This window comes from Channa argus, chromosome 4 (assembly GCF_033026475.1).
Source record: "Channa argus isolate prfri chromosome 4, Channa argus male v1.0, whole genome shotgun sequence".
In the NCBI taxonomy this organism is placed as follows: Eukaryota; Metazoa; Chordata; class Actinopteri; order Anabantiformes; family Channidae; genus Channa; species Channa argus.
Genome location: NC_090200.1, coordinates 2,312,085 through 2,326,925, shown reverse-complemented (window position 1 = coordinate 2,326,925; position 14,841 = coordinate 2,312,085). Strand labels below are relative to the sequence as shown.

Sequence of the window (14,841 nt, the reverse complement as noted above, 5' to 3'; positions counted from 1 at the left end):
AGTCCTTCACATGGGAGAACAGATCCAACAGGAAATCACACTGATGTTTTATAACATAATTACGCATGTATCTGTCACCCAAAGGGAATGTTTGATATCTGCAGACTGATGATAACAGCTCCAGTATCTTCTCTCCTGTCTGCTGTTCTCTCTCTGCTGCTGCACAGAACAGATTCACAAAAATCCTGGTTTCTTCTGAAGGATCTGATGAGTGAGGATGAAAACTGGAACAGTGAGAAAGAAACATTTTGTGAATATCTGATCTCAGCTACTAAAATAAACAAACACACACTATGAACAGATATTAGTTTGTAAATGTCCTGTATTAAATGAAATGTAATTGTACTTGGTGGATGAGTTTTACCAGACATGAACAATATATGAATATATTACAAAGCAAAACATCTAAAAGTCATTATCATGTGCAGTAGTTGTACAACAATTCCCATCATGCAATGCTTCATCCTGCTCTTGAGAAGACAGATGTGTAAACTACAATCACGTTGAACTACATGTGTGAGTAGAGACACAAAATGATTTTGATTCATACTGAAGGTGTCTGAACTCTTCATTTGTTGTTCACTGGTACAAATCTTATCATGGTCAGTAAAGTTCATTATAGTTAGAAACTAAGAGGCAGCTGAACATACTTCTCTTTGGTTTCATTAACTGTTTTAAAGATACTATTATTTTGGATTCACATCATTCTCTGAATTACATTTGTGTTTCAACGTCATGTTTTTCTATTAGCAGGGCTGAATTCTTACATTTTTATTCTTCTTCACATTTCATTCTATCTTTGCTTTGTGTGTTTGGTCACTGATCTTCATGAAGACAAGTTACTGTCAGTGTATGTTTGATATTAGACTTTAGTGGAATAACATCAGTCTGAGAACACACACACACACACACACACACACACACACACACACACACACACCATTATAATGCTACAGTTGTTCAAGGTAAAGTTGACATTAACTACTTTAGATTAGAAACTGTTGGGATGTTTAAATTTGACTCCTATTTTATAAACTTATCACACACAAATACAAAATATCAAACTACCAATTAAGTAAATTACTCTACTAATCTTACAAATCATTTCATTAGTAAGATGATGTTAGAACTTCTGCAACATAAAACATTTGCATAACTCACTGTAGAGTTAAATTTTGTTCCATTTACCTGAGCTGTGAGATATAAGGCAGACACTGTAGGAAACTCCTCACTTCACTCTCTTCATCTGACCATCCTGTCAGCTTCACTGGTTTCTTCTCTGGTTGTAGTTTCAGCACTTCCAGGAGGATGGAGGTCTTTCTCTCTAAGAGGTTTATGAACCAGACTGTAGGAACTAACTGGAAAACTGACAGTAATGATGGAAGAACTCTCAGACCTGTTTTAGTCTCACAGTCCTTAACATGGGAGAACACATCCAACAGGTAATCAGACTGATATTCTCTATCATCATCATTCATGCCTCTGTCACCTAAAGGGAATGTTTGATATGTGCAGACTGATGATAACAGCTCCAGTATCTTCTCTCCTGTCTGCTGTTCTCTCTCTGCTGCTGCATAGAACAGATTCACAAAAATCCAGTTCTTTTCTGAAGGATTTGATGACTGAAGATCAAAACTGGAACAGTGAGAAACAGATATTAGCTTGTAAATGTCCTGTATTAAATGAAATGTAATTGTACTTGGTGGATGAGTTTTACCAGACATGAACAATATATGAATATATTACAAAGCAAAACATCTAAAAGTCATTATCATGTCCAGTAGTTGTACAACAATTCCCATCATGCAATGCTTCATCCTGCTCTTGACAAGACAGATGTGTAAACTTCCATCACGTTGAACTACATGTGTGAGTAGAGACACAAAATGATGATGATTCATACTGAAGGTGTCTGAACTCTTCATTTGTTGTTCACTGGTACAAATCTTATCATGGTCAGTAAAGTTCATTATAGTTAGAAACTAAGAGGCAGCTGAACATACTTCTCTTTGGTTTCAGTAACTGTTTTAAAGATACTATTATTTTGGATTCACATCATTCTCTGAATTACATTTGTGTTTCAACGTCATGTTTTTCTATTAGCAGGGCTGAATTCTTCCATTTTTATTCTTCTTCACATTTCATTCTATCTTTGCTTTGTGTGTTTGGTCACTGATCTTCATGAAGACAAGTTACTGTCAGTGTATGTTTGATATTAGACTTTAGTGGAATAACATCAGTCTGAGAACACACACACACACACACACACACACACACACACACACCATTATAATGCTACAGTTGATCAAGGTGAAGTTGACATTAACTACTTTAGAGTAGAAACTGTTGGGATGTTTAAATTTGACTCCTATTTTATAAACTTATCACACACAAATACAAAATATCAAACTACCAATTAAGTAAATTACTCTACTAATCTTACAAATCATTTCATTAGTAAGATGATGTTAGAACTTCTGCAACATAAAACATTTGCATAACTCACTGTAGAGTTAAATTTTGTTCCATTTACCTGAGCTGTGAGATATAAGGCAGACACTGTAGGAAACTCCTCACTTCACTCTCTTCATCTGACCATCCTGTCAGCTTCACTGGTTTCTTCTCTGGTTGTAGTTTCAGCACTTCCAGGAGGATGGAGGTCTTTCTCTCTAAGAGGTTTATGAACCAGACTGTAGGAGCTGACTGGAAAACTGACAGTAATGATGGAAGAACTCTCAGACCTGTTTTAGTCTCACAGTCCTTCACATGGGAGAACAGATCCAACAGGAAATCGGACTGATGTTTTCTATCACCATCATTCATGTATGAGTGATTCCAAAAGAATGTTTGATATGTGCAGACTGATGATAACAGCTCCAGGATCTTCTCTCCTGTCTGCTGTTCTCTCTCTGCTGCTGCACAGAACAGATTCACAAAAATCCTGGTTGTTTCTGAACGATTTGATGACTGAGGATAAAAACTGGAAAAGTGAGAAACAGATATTAGCAGATATGAACAGATATTAGCTTGTAAATGTCCTGTATTAAATGAAATGTAATTGTACTTGGTGGATGAGTTTTACCAGACATGAACAATATATGAATATATTACAAAGCAAAACATCTAAAAGTCATTATCATGTCCAGTAGTTGTACAACAATTCCCATCATGCAATGCTTCATCCTGCTCTGGAGAAGACAGATGTGTAAACTACCATCACGTTGAACTACATGTGTGAGTAGAGACACAAAATGATGACGATTCATACTGAAGGTGTCTGAACTCTTCATTTGTTGTTCACTGGTACAAATCTTATCATGGTCAGTAAAGTTCATTATAGTTAGAAACTAAGAGGCAGCTGAACATACTTCTCTTTGGTTTCAGTAACTGTTTTAAAGATACTATTATTTTGGATTCACATCATTCTCTGAATTACATTTGTGGAACAGACAATACAAATTTCAACGTCATGTTTTTCTTTGCATGGTTTTTTGAAAATCCACGCAGGCTTAAAGAACCATTTTTGTTGGTCAGTGGTTCTTTGGCTACTACAAATGGTTCTTTGAAGAAGTAAGGGTTCTTCCTTCTTAGCTATTTGAGTTATTTGATTTTGGACAATGGCATAAACATTCATGTATTATGATGAAAAACCCTACTATTCAATACTGTAGCTAGCTACCTAAAAGTGGAATTTAACACTAAAATTGAAAAGACTGCCAGCAACACCTGCAAAAGGTCAAAAAACTGATACTGTTATTAGACCAACACTTGTTGGCATCTTGTCTGTATTAGAATATGTTACATCAATCTGCAAGTGTTGTTGGTAGTTTTTTCTTAACATCAATGCATCACATTGTTTCAGAAGTTGTTCCTTCAAATTTGACACAAAGTCTTCAAATCTCCAAACTCAACCACACACACAACTGCACACATGCAGAATTACACACACATCGTTGCTTTTATTACCCTGTGGGATCTGTTCTTTATCATGACTAGTACTTGCCTAACCCTAACCCAAAAGCAACTATTCACTGTAAGGGTTGTGGCGCTGACACATCAAGCCGACCGTCAGCTATCGGCCAATGTTGGGCCATCGGTGAGAATCACTGTTGGTACTACCCCTCCCAAACACACACACACGCACACACACACACACTTATGTATAACTTAATTTGGATTCATAATTCCAGAGGTGCGAATAACCACATACATTTAGTAAAGCACTGTATTTAACTTCAAATTTGAGGATTTTCTATTTCAATTTCTCCATTGTTGGCTTCAAGGCTAGTTTGTGCTCCTTAGAATCTGATAAATAATACATAATATAGTATAATCATAAAACTCATAAAAATCCTTGGAAATTCAGAGGTCACCCAGCAGTATTTAAAGTAATTCATCAGCTTATCTCTATCATTACCAGCTGTAACATTAAAGTGACACATTAATGAATCAATAATGTTATTCCAATAAAATAACATTCATTAATGTGATGTCTAATGTCACAAAAGTAGTTTGAGCTAATAATACTGTACTTTTACTGAAGTAGCATTTTGAATGCAGGACTTTTCCTTGTAACAGAGTATTTATGTATTGTTGTATTGCTACTTTTACTAAAGTAAATGATCTGAGCACGTCTCCAGCCACTAATTCATTATTAAGTGTATTGCCAGAGAGAGAAAAGGTGCGCACACACAGAATGTCACTGACCTACGAGAACTTTGTTGCAAATTAAACTTTTTGGTGACAGCAGTTACTGTCATCAGTATCTCTACTGCTTTTTCCCCACTTGTCGTCTTCATAGATAAGGTGAAGTATTTTCACAAAAACGTTTTAACATGTTGTTGTTTGTTAGCGTTAAATGTAATTGTACGTTTGCTAAGCTACCTATAGTGTTAGCTAGGCTGACAGAATTCAATTTAAACGTTACATATTTGGAAAGTAATGATAATGTCAACATATCAAATGGCACCTGAAGCCTCTTTTGTGATAACTATATTTCAAAGACTGTCGCTGTTTTGTTTGCTTATAAGTGATCTGTTCTCAATATTGGGAAAAATCGCCTTTTTTTTCAGCAGTAACGCTACTACAGAGAACGCTGCCGCATTGTTTTCATTGATGTGACCTATAAGAAAATTCAGTAGAGCAGGTTTTGAATAGTGGAATACAGCAATGCATCGACCACAGCAGATTGTGTGCATTTTTTGGAATAATACAAGTCTTACAAGTATTTTGAATAGATAAAATTCATTGATTCTCAACCCTGGTCCTCAAGGTCCTCTGTCCAGTTTTTTTCCCCAACTATCCCTGCCCTACCAATGGCATATTACTTAAGGTGTGTTTAGTCTATCAGAAGCTGGAAGATACCATCTAAGTTGAGGGAGGAGAGAGGGAAGACAAATAGTTTGACTTTTAGTTTTGAGAATTTGTGCCCATTTCTCTTATCATATAAACTACAAGGCATATAGGTAAAATGGAAAGCACTGATGACACTTTATATATTTTTTTAATATATTAATTAACCAATTACTGAAAATAGTTGATGTATTTATCAATATTAAAAAATTAATAGATGCAGCAATAATACCAAATCATGTCACAGAACATACAATGTAATCTGTGTTTTGCTTTGCTTTAACAGACTATGGTTCAGCAGTGGACTGTTGGAGAAGTATGTGTTTGGCTTGTGGAAAATAAATTGGCAGGTTATCAGCAAGACTGTGTAGGTGAGCAATTTAATGGAAGTGTCATACCAGTGTCCCTGGTATACTTGGACTGAATTTGGGACCAGTCAGATGCCGCAAATAAACTATTCAAAGAACAAATTTAAATCCTAATATTGTAATAACAGTCATGCCCATGATGAGTGTATGTAAACTTTCATTCACAACTGTATACAGTATCCAAAATGTGTAAAAGCTCTTCTCCTGCCCTATGATCTCTACATATGTTCATTTTTAGGTCAGATGGTGAACACAGCGATACCTCTCCTGCCTTCTGTTTTCAAAGATACTGCCTGCCATCTTTTTATAATGAATAAGGTTTGTTGAAATTTTTATGGTGCTTTTTAAAAATAATTTAAAAAAATGAATAATATGATTTCTAGAAATTAATTTCTATGGAGCTATGAGTGTGACTTGTCATTTATTGTTTCAGGATCTACTCAGCCCAGTGCCCACAATTGTCCTGAGCACCAGTGATGGCGAGCCACAGAATGACTGCACTGTGGTCAAAGTCCAGATGGATAGACACAAAATGATGTTGTATAGTGGGGAAGTAAATATTTCTCTGTCTCTGAGTATTGCATTGTACCTTTACTATGTCTACAATGTTGCCTATCCAGGTCAGCTGAAAAATACGTTTTGGAAGTATTTGTTCTGAAGCTTGAAACTTTGACTGCAACTGTATCAATAGCTGTGCAAAGGGTGGAAAATGCACTTAATGTGTCCTAGTGTCCTAGTGCCAACAAATTGTAAGAAGACACTTGCATTGTCCTGAAAAAGACTAACATTGAACAATAATTCAAACATGAAAGTCTTGTTACAGAAAAGTACAAGTACAGAAAAGCTGCAATTAATAATTAATTGATTGGTCCATTGTTAGTTAATTATTCTGCAACTGTTTTAATCTTCATATTAAAGTTGGTGTTGTTTAAATTGCCATGCAGAATGAAATTTTATATTTTGCAGTTTCTTAAACTGTTTTGTTAAGACAAAGATATTTGTGGAGGCCACATTAGGCTCCAGGATGTATTTTAAAATAACAGAATGTTTTTTTAACTACATTGGTAATGTATTCACACACACACACACACACACACACACACACACACCATTATAATGCTACAGTTGATCAAGGTGAAGTTGACATTAACTACTTTAGATTAGAAACTGTTGGGATGTTTAAATTTGACTCCTATTTTATAAACTTATCACACACAAATACAAAATATCAAACTACAAATTAAGTAAATTACTCTACTAATCATACAAATCATTTCATTAGTAAGATGATGTTAGAACTTCTGCAACATAAAACATTTGCATAACTCACTGTAGAGTTAAATCATGTTCCATTTACCTGAGCTGTGAGATATAAGGCAGACACTGTAGGAAACTCCTCACTTCACTCTCTTCATCTGACCATCCTGTCAGCTCCACTGGTTTCTTCTCTGGTTGTAGTTTCAGCACTTCCAGGAGGATGGAGGTCTTTCTCTCTGAGAGGTTTATGAACCAGACTGTAGGAGCTGACTGGAAAACTGACAGTAATGATGAAAGAACTCTCAGACCTGTTTTAGTCTCATAGTCCTTCACATGGGAGAACAGATCCAACAGGAAATCACACTGATGTTTTCTATCATCATCATACATGTATTCCTCATTCAGAAAGAATATTTCATATCTGCAGACTGATGATAACAGCTCCAGTATCTTCTCTCCTGTCTGCTGTTCTCTCTCTGCTGCTGCACAGAGCAGATTCCCAAAGATCCTGGTTGTTTTTGAACGATTTGATGACTGAAGATCAAAACTGGAACAGTGAGAAAGAAACATTTTGTGACCATCTGATCTCAGCTACTAAAAAAACCAAACACACACTATGAACAGATATTAGCTTGTAAATGTCCTGTATTAAATGAAATGTAATTTTACTTTGTGGATGAGTTTTACCAGACATGAACAATATATGAATATATTACAAAGCAAAACATCTAAAAGTCTTTATCATGTCCAGTAGTTGTACAACAATTCCCATCATGCAATGCTTCATCCTGCTCTGGAGAAGACAGATGTGTAAACTACCATCACGTTGAACTACATGTGTGAGTAGAGACACAAAATGATGATGATTCATACTGAAGGTGTCTGAACTCTTCATTTGTTGTTCACTGGTACAAATCTTATCATGGTCAGTAAAGTTCATTATAGTTAGAAACTAAGAGGCAGCTGAACATACTTCTCTTTGGTTTCAGTAACTGTTTTAAAGATACTATTATTTTGGATTCACATCATTCTCTGAATTACATTTGTGTTTCAACGTCATGTTTTTCTATTAGCAGGGCTGAATTCTTCCATTTTTATTCTTCTTCACATTTCATTCTATCTTTGCTTTGTGTGTTTGGTCACTGATCTTCATGAAGACAAGTTACTGTCAGTGTATGTTTGATATTAGACTTTAGTGGAATAACATCAGTCTGAGAACACACACACACACACACACACACACACACACACACACACACACACACACACACACACACACACACACACACACACACACACACACACACACACACACACGCACCATTATCATGCTACAGTTGCTCAAGGTGAAGTTGACATTAACTATTTTAGATTAGAAACTGTTGGGATGTTTAAATTTGACTCCTATTTTATAAACTTATCACACACAAATACAAAATATCAAACTAACAATTAATTAAATTACTCTACTAATCTTACAAATCATTTCATTAGTAAACTGATGTTAGAACTTCTGCAACATAAAACATTTGCATAACTCACTGTAGAGTTAAATCATGTTCCATTTACCTGAGCTGTGAGATATAAGGCAGACACTGTAGGAAACTCCTCACTTCACTCTCTTCATCTGACCATCCTGTCAGCTCCACTGGTTTCTTCTCTGGTTGTAGTTTCAGCACTTCCAGGAGGATGGAGGTCTTTCTCTCTGAGAGGTTTATGAACCAGACTGTAGGAACACACTGGAAAACTGACTGGAATGATGGAAGAACTCTCAGACCTGTTTTAGTCTCACAGTCCTTCACATGGGAGAACAGATCCAACAGGTAATCAGACTGGGATTTTAAAACATAATCATCCACATATGCGTCACACAAAGGGAATGTTTTATATGTGCAGACTGATGATAACAGCTCCAGTATCTTCTCTCCTGTCTGCTGTTCTCTCTCTGCTGCTGCACAGAACAGATTCACAAAGATCCTGGTTGTTTCTGAACGATTTGATGACTGAAGATAAAAACTGGAACAGCGAGAAAGAAACATTTTGTGAATATCTGATCTCAGCTACTTAAAAAAACAAACACACACTATGAACAGATATTAGTTTGTAAATGTCCTGTATTAAATGAAATGTACTTGTACTTGATGGATGAGTTTTACCAGACATGAACAATATATTAATATATTACAAAGCAAAACATCTAAAAGTCATTATCATGTCCAGTAGTTGTAAAAAAATTCCCATCATGCAATGCTTCATCCTGCTCTTGAGAAGACAGATGTGTAAATTACCATCATACCATCAGCGTATCTAGAAAACTTTGAGAAGACATTATGTGCACCACTGCAAAAAGGGTCATGTATTGGTCCAGAGAACCTTTGTTTACCTAATTCATATTTTCATTTGCATGCAAAGCTAGTTCATGGTAAACAACACATTTGCAAAAGGGGGATGTGTCCATATTGTAACAGCTATTGCTACAGAAGGTTTATATACCAGGGTTCTTCCAAGCATATGGAGCTGAATAATCTGTGCAGCACACAGATTATTTTTTATTTTTTCTAAACACGATGCATGTGCTGTGGTAAAAAGGCCCAAACACATGATCATTAGGTGAAGTTTTCCAGAAGAAAGTTATTAGTGACAATGGTCCTGGGTTTACCATAAAGGTGTTTAATGATTTGTCTAATTTGGGTTATTTTTCAGTATTGCTGCCTTATCACCCCCAGAGTGCAGGTACGATGGAATGACCAAATTAACAAAATGCTGTGAAGTAACAGGTTTGACGTGGATTTAAGAATTAGCATCGGTGCTAACTTAACTTGCTATATGCAAGTTAAGTCTGTTCCGAATAATGTTGGGAAAACCTCCTGGCGTAGTTGTTATTCAGAACAAACAAACTCTGACGAGTTTGTCATGAAGATGTGATCTTTTAACTATAGTGTGTAAACTCTCTCAGCTGTTTGTCCCCAGGTGAAAGCAGCCCTGACTACACCTGCAGCCATCAGCCTGCAAGATTTTAAACCAGGTGACTGGGTGCTCATCAAGGACCACTGGAGGAAACACTGGAAACAGAGACATTTCATAGGATCAAATCAAGTACTACTGACTTCTAATACAGCAGTGAAGGTGGAGACACGCATCACGTGGGTCCATGCCAGCCACTGCAAGAGGATCCCCATACCAGAACCAGAAAAGGAACTACAACCACACGCATACCGACTCGACAAGGAGACGATCACTGTGGAGGACGACCTACAAGCCACAGATGGTCAAATTTGACCTCTGAATTGTTCAGCTCGGTGAGGGGGGAGAAGCGATGATTGGGCTTGAACTAGACTTCAAGCTCCAACAACTTCAACAAAGGTGAATACTGGAAAGTGATAAAGGTGACATCTGCTGCCCAATGACGGAGAATCTCACACTCAAACTGAAGGAGTGGAACCTGAAGATCAGATTGTGCACATTTATTTATTATTCACCACGGTTGCAGAAATCTTGTGGATGATCCATGAATTATAGCACCATAAACAGATCACCCAGCAGCTCACTAACAAACCCAGACTGACAAGAAGTGTGGTTAAGTCTGCACGCTTACTTGACCCATATTCCAACACACGGTCTTCGTCATGGATGATGGACAACCTGCATAAAAACATTAATTATACTGTGAGGACCACATTCACCTCCTCATGTCTTGTTTCCCAGGGCTACAAGACCAAATTATCAGTGGAAGGACTTCCTGGGGATCCAGATTGCATGACAGACAATGTTAGTAAAGTTCTTCTGATTGACTGCATCATCATTCGAGCCTCCAGACAGACGACCTGGGACACCAATGACATTTTATTCCAAAAATGCCATAGTCCAATATCCATCATTGTCTCCACACTAAGCCACATCAAGCCTGCGCTGGGAGCTAAGTTTGTCTGCTTCAATCAGACCTATGGAAATGTGTCAGTAGGCATCACACCACTGAACTGCACAAAGACACATACCCTCTACCCACCACTTAAACCTGGACATTCACAGAGCTCTGAAGTTGCCAAGGAGATTATTGAAGATGGAGTTTATTGCAGACGCTGCAAGAGAGATGCTTTTGATGCAGGAATCAATCCCGTGCTGAATGTGTACTGGATGTGTGTCAGGTCAACTAGAGCTCTGCCAGCTAACTGGACAGGAGTGTGTTGTCACGGCTGTGAGTCTTAGTCTTGTTGCCTTGGTGATTGGTACTTCCTCACTCTGTTTTCCTCTCCTCTCCCCTCCCTGCCGATCTGCAATTAGTCTCATGCCGCTCACCTGTTGCCTCCCTTTATATACTCTGCTCACCTGTCACTCCCTGCCAGATTGTCTTTCTGACTGCCTCGGTGAATAATCTGTCTCTGATCCTGAAAATCCGCACCTAAGAGAATAAGGTCTTGTTCTAGTTTATTTTTGTTTTTTCTCTCGAGAATTCCTTTGCTAATTTTCAAATAACTTATCTCTCTGTTGCTACTTTGTTTGCTCACTGCCAGCGTTTAATTTGCTACTTTGTTTGCTCGCTAACAACGATTGAAGAAATTATTATTCTGTTGCTACTTTGTGTTGCTCATTGTTTAATTTCAGCATCTGTTTTGATTCTTTTAGCACTAGTTATTGAACTACTGTTTTTTTCCCTCCTACTTGGGGTTCTTTTGTTTTTGGAACAAGCGTTTTTGTGTTTACCTTTTTAGGCAGGGTTTGAGTTGGAGTTCGCTCCCCTGCACTTTTTCTTTGCTACTTGTGTTCTGTTTATGTTGGTACTTTGCTCGAGTCTGCCTGTTTTGCTCCCTGGTTGTTTTTCTGCCAGCGGCCTTTAGTTCAGCCCTTCCTCCTGTTCTGGTCTCCTGCCCAACCTGGTCTCCGCTCAACTTCAAACCTCCACCCGCAGTAAGATATCTGGTTCTCCCAATATATTCCCCATGCCATAGTTTGTCATTCACCTCTGTCTCCTTTTCCCCTCAGAGTTCCCTACCGTCTCCTGGCCATCCCCGCCTTCCTCTCCGGTCCAGAGTCCCCTTCTCCGCTTAACTTGAATAAACTGTTTGCCTTCCAAGTCCTCTGTGATCTGCTCATTTCTGGGTCCAATTCATACTTAATTTTAAGGCGTGATATGTGTGCCCTTGTCATGCTGGTCCAAGAAATACACGTACTCCCAGCAGTGACTCAGACATCGCACACTGGTCTACTGCACCACACCACAGCATGAGACAAGCACTCCAGAAACCTCTGGGATCATGTCACACAGAAGTGTATATTGATGACATTAGAGTAACACAGGAATCCCAAATGGATACAAGGCTCGCAACCAGATTGCAGCAGGATTTGATTCCTCCCTTTGCTGGTGATGCACAACCAACAAGAATGTTGATTGGAGCAACTACCTGTATTACAACCAACAGAGATTCATCAATCACACACTTGATGCCATTGGAGGTACAGCTGAGCAGTTGGCAGCAACATTGCAGATGACATGGGAGAACTGAACGGCAACTGACATGTTGCTTGTAGACAAGGGAGGAGTCTGCACCACGTTTGGAGACTCGTGTTGCACCGTCATCCCAAACAACAGAGGCCCACATGGGTCTGTTACAAAGGACCTGGAGGGACTGTGACAAGAGTGACAAGAACTGTAAAAAAAAAAAATTGTGGCTATGATGACACCAGCCCAGGCTGGTTTGAAAATGGAAAACCTTCATCCTGTCCCTCTTCACAGGTGTTGTTATAGACATTACTGCACTGACCCTGTGGGGGTGTTGCCTTATTCCGTGTGCATGTGGACTAATAATGCGTGTCACTGATCACTCCATCTCAAACCAAGTGACTATCCAAAGCCTTCCTTTACTTAGGGACAGTGCTTCCCCAGAATCCTTTCCCATCCCTAACTGGGAACCTCCATATCATGAGAATGATGACATAGCATCTAGTCCTTTTCTCTGAGGGTCAGCATGTATTTGTTTTTTTTTTTAACCCCCCAGTAAGAATCAAGACTTGGGGTGAAACTTTATCTCACTAAATTTCAGTGTGAGAAAAGATTTAGTTTAATATATGAAGTGACACTGGGGTGAACAGTTCAGCAGAATATGTTTTGGAGGGCTCCCTATACTCAGACAGAACAGGCCTGGGTAAGATGTAACAGGATTGAACGTGTTCTTCCAAGGACAGGGACCAGTCCTCTGGTGGACACAACCAAATCAGGAGGGAACTTTGTGACAACAATTTCTGGAGTGAGCATATTGTTGAGGTAAAGAAAACACTTTTATCCCCCTGAGAGGATTTATGGTGCAGCCCACAACAGTACAAATAAGCCAATAGCATATTCAGATTTTCAGATCGGATTCAAACTTTGCTCATTTGGTGCAAATACTGAAAACATTTGACACAATGGTCTTCAAAACAAACCAGAACACGTTTTCTAATACGTTTCTATTCAAACTCTAAAACCCTGATGTGTTTAGGCAGGAAGAGCCATTTGTGGCTGTTCTTTAATGCAGGAAATCTCCTGCTTCATATCTGAGATTTAAGAAACCAAGAACAAAGCTGCAGGACAGTAGAAAAACAAACAAACACAGCAGTTAATCACTGCTCCTGAGGAACAACTGAACTTCTAATCATCAACACTGTGCGATCGTCTCTGCTGCTTCACAATAACAACAGTTAATGTTCAGAACAAACTGGGAGCTTAGTGAAGTAAACATGTATCAGTTAATGAGAGATGAGCAGTTCTCTGTAGGAAAGCTGCCTTTAGGTCCTACTGAACTCTGGGAAATGTAGGACATTAAAACTACACTCCATGATGTGATGTGGACACATCAGCTGAACACATTTTAACTTTCAAACTAACAGTGAGGTGGTGTCAATGTGAGAACACAGCTCCACAAATGTTCACTACAATCATTTACCTGAGCTGTGAGATATAAGGGAGACACTGTAGGAAACTCCTCACTTCACTCTCTTCATCTGACCATCCTGTCAGCTTCACTGGTTTCTTCTCTGGTTGTAGTTTCAGCACTTCCAGGAGGATGGAGGTCTTTCTCTCTGAGAGGTTTATGAACCAGACTCTAGGAGCTGACTGGAAAACTGACAGTAATGATGGAAGAACTCTCAGACCTGTTTTAGTCTCATAGTCCTTCACATGGGAGAACAGATCCAACAGGAAATCACACTGATGTTTTATAACATAATCTCTCATGTATCTCCCTTCCAAAGGGAATGTTTGATATGTGCAGACTGATGATAACAGCTCCAGTATCTTCTCTCCTGTCTGCTGTTCTCTCTCTGCTGCTGCACAGAACAGATTCACAAAAATCCTGGTTGTTTCTGAACGATTTGATGACTGAAGATCAAAACTGGAAAAGTGAGAAACAGATATTAGCAGATATGAACAGATATTAGCTTGTAAATGTCCTGTATTAAATGAAATGTAATTGTACTTGGTGGATGAGTTTTACCAGACATGAACAATATATGAATATATTACAAAGCAAAACATCTAAAAGTCATTATCATGTCCAGTAGTTGTACAACAATTCCCATCATGCAATGCTTCATCCTGCTCTGGAGAAGACAGATGTGTAAACTACCATCACGTTGAACTACATGTGTGAGTAGAGACACAAAATGATGATGATTCATACTGAAGGTGTCTGAACTCTTCATTTGTTGTTCACTGGTACAAATCTTATCATGGTCAGTAAAGTTCATTATAGTTAGAAACTAAGAGGCAGCTGAACATACTTCTCTTTGGTTTCAGTAACTGTTTTAAAGATACTATTATTTTGGATTCACATCATTCTCTGAATTACATTTGTGTTTCAACGTCATGTTTTTCTATTAGCAGGGCTGAATT

The 14,841-nt window shown here is 38.2% G+C and overlaps 1 protein-coding gene across 1 annotated transcript in view; it reads right to left on the bottom strand.

The window, feature by feature from the left end:
* Nucleotides 1-498: 498 nt before the first annotated feature.
* LOC137125117 (uncharacterized) overlaps nt 499-14,841 on the bottom strand; it is a 32,181-nt gene continuing 17,838 nt past the window's right edge. Inside the window, exons 11-16 of the mRNA XM_067500103.1 lie at nt 13,895-14,341; nt 8,547-8,993; nt 7,078-7,524; nt 2,534-2,980; nt 1,195-1,635; nt 499-508 (exon numbers count right to left, since the gene is read on the bottom strand). Of these exons, the coding sequence (XP_067356204.1) occupies nt 499-508; nt 1,195-1,635; nt 2,534-2,980; nt 7,078-7,524; nt 8,547-8,993; nt 13,895-14,341 (2,239 nt within the window). The remainder of the gene's footprint in view (nt 509-1,194; nt 1,636-2,533; nt 2,981-7,077; nt 7,525-8,546; nt 8,994-13,894; nt 14,342-14,841) is intronic.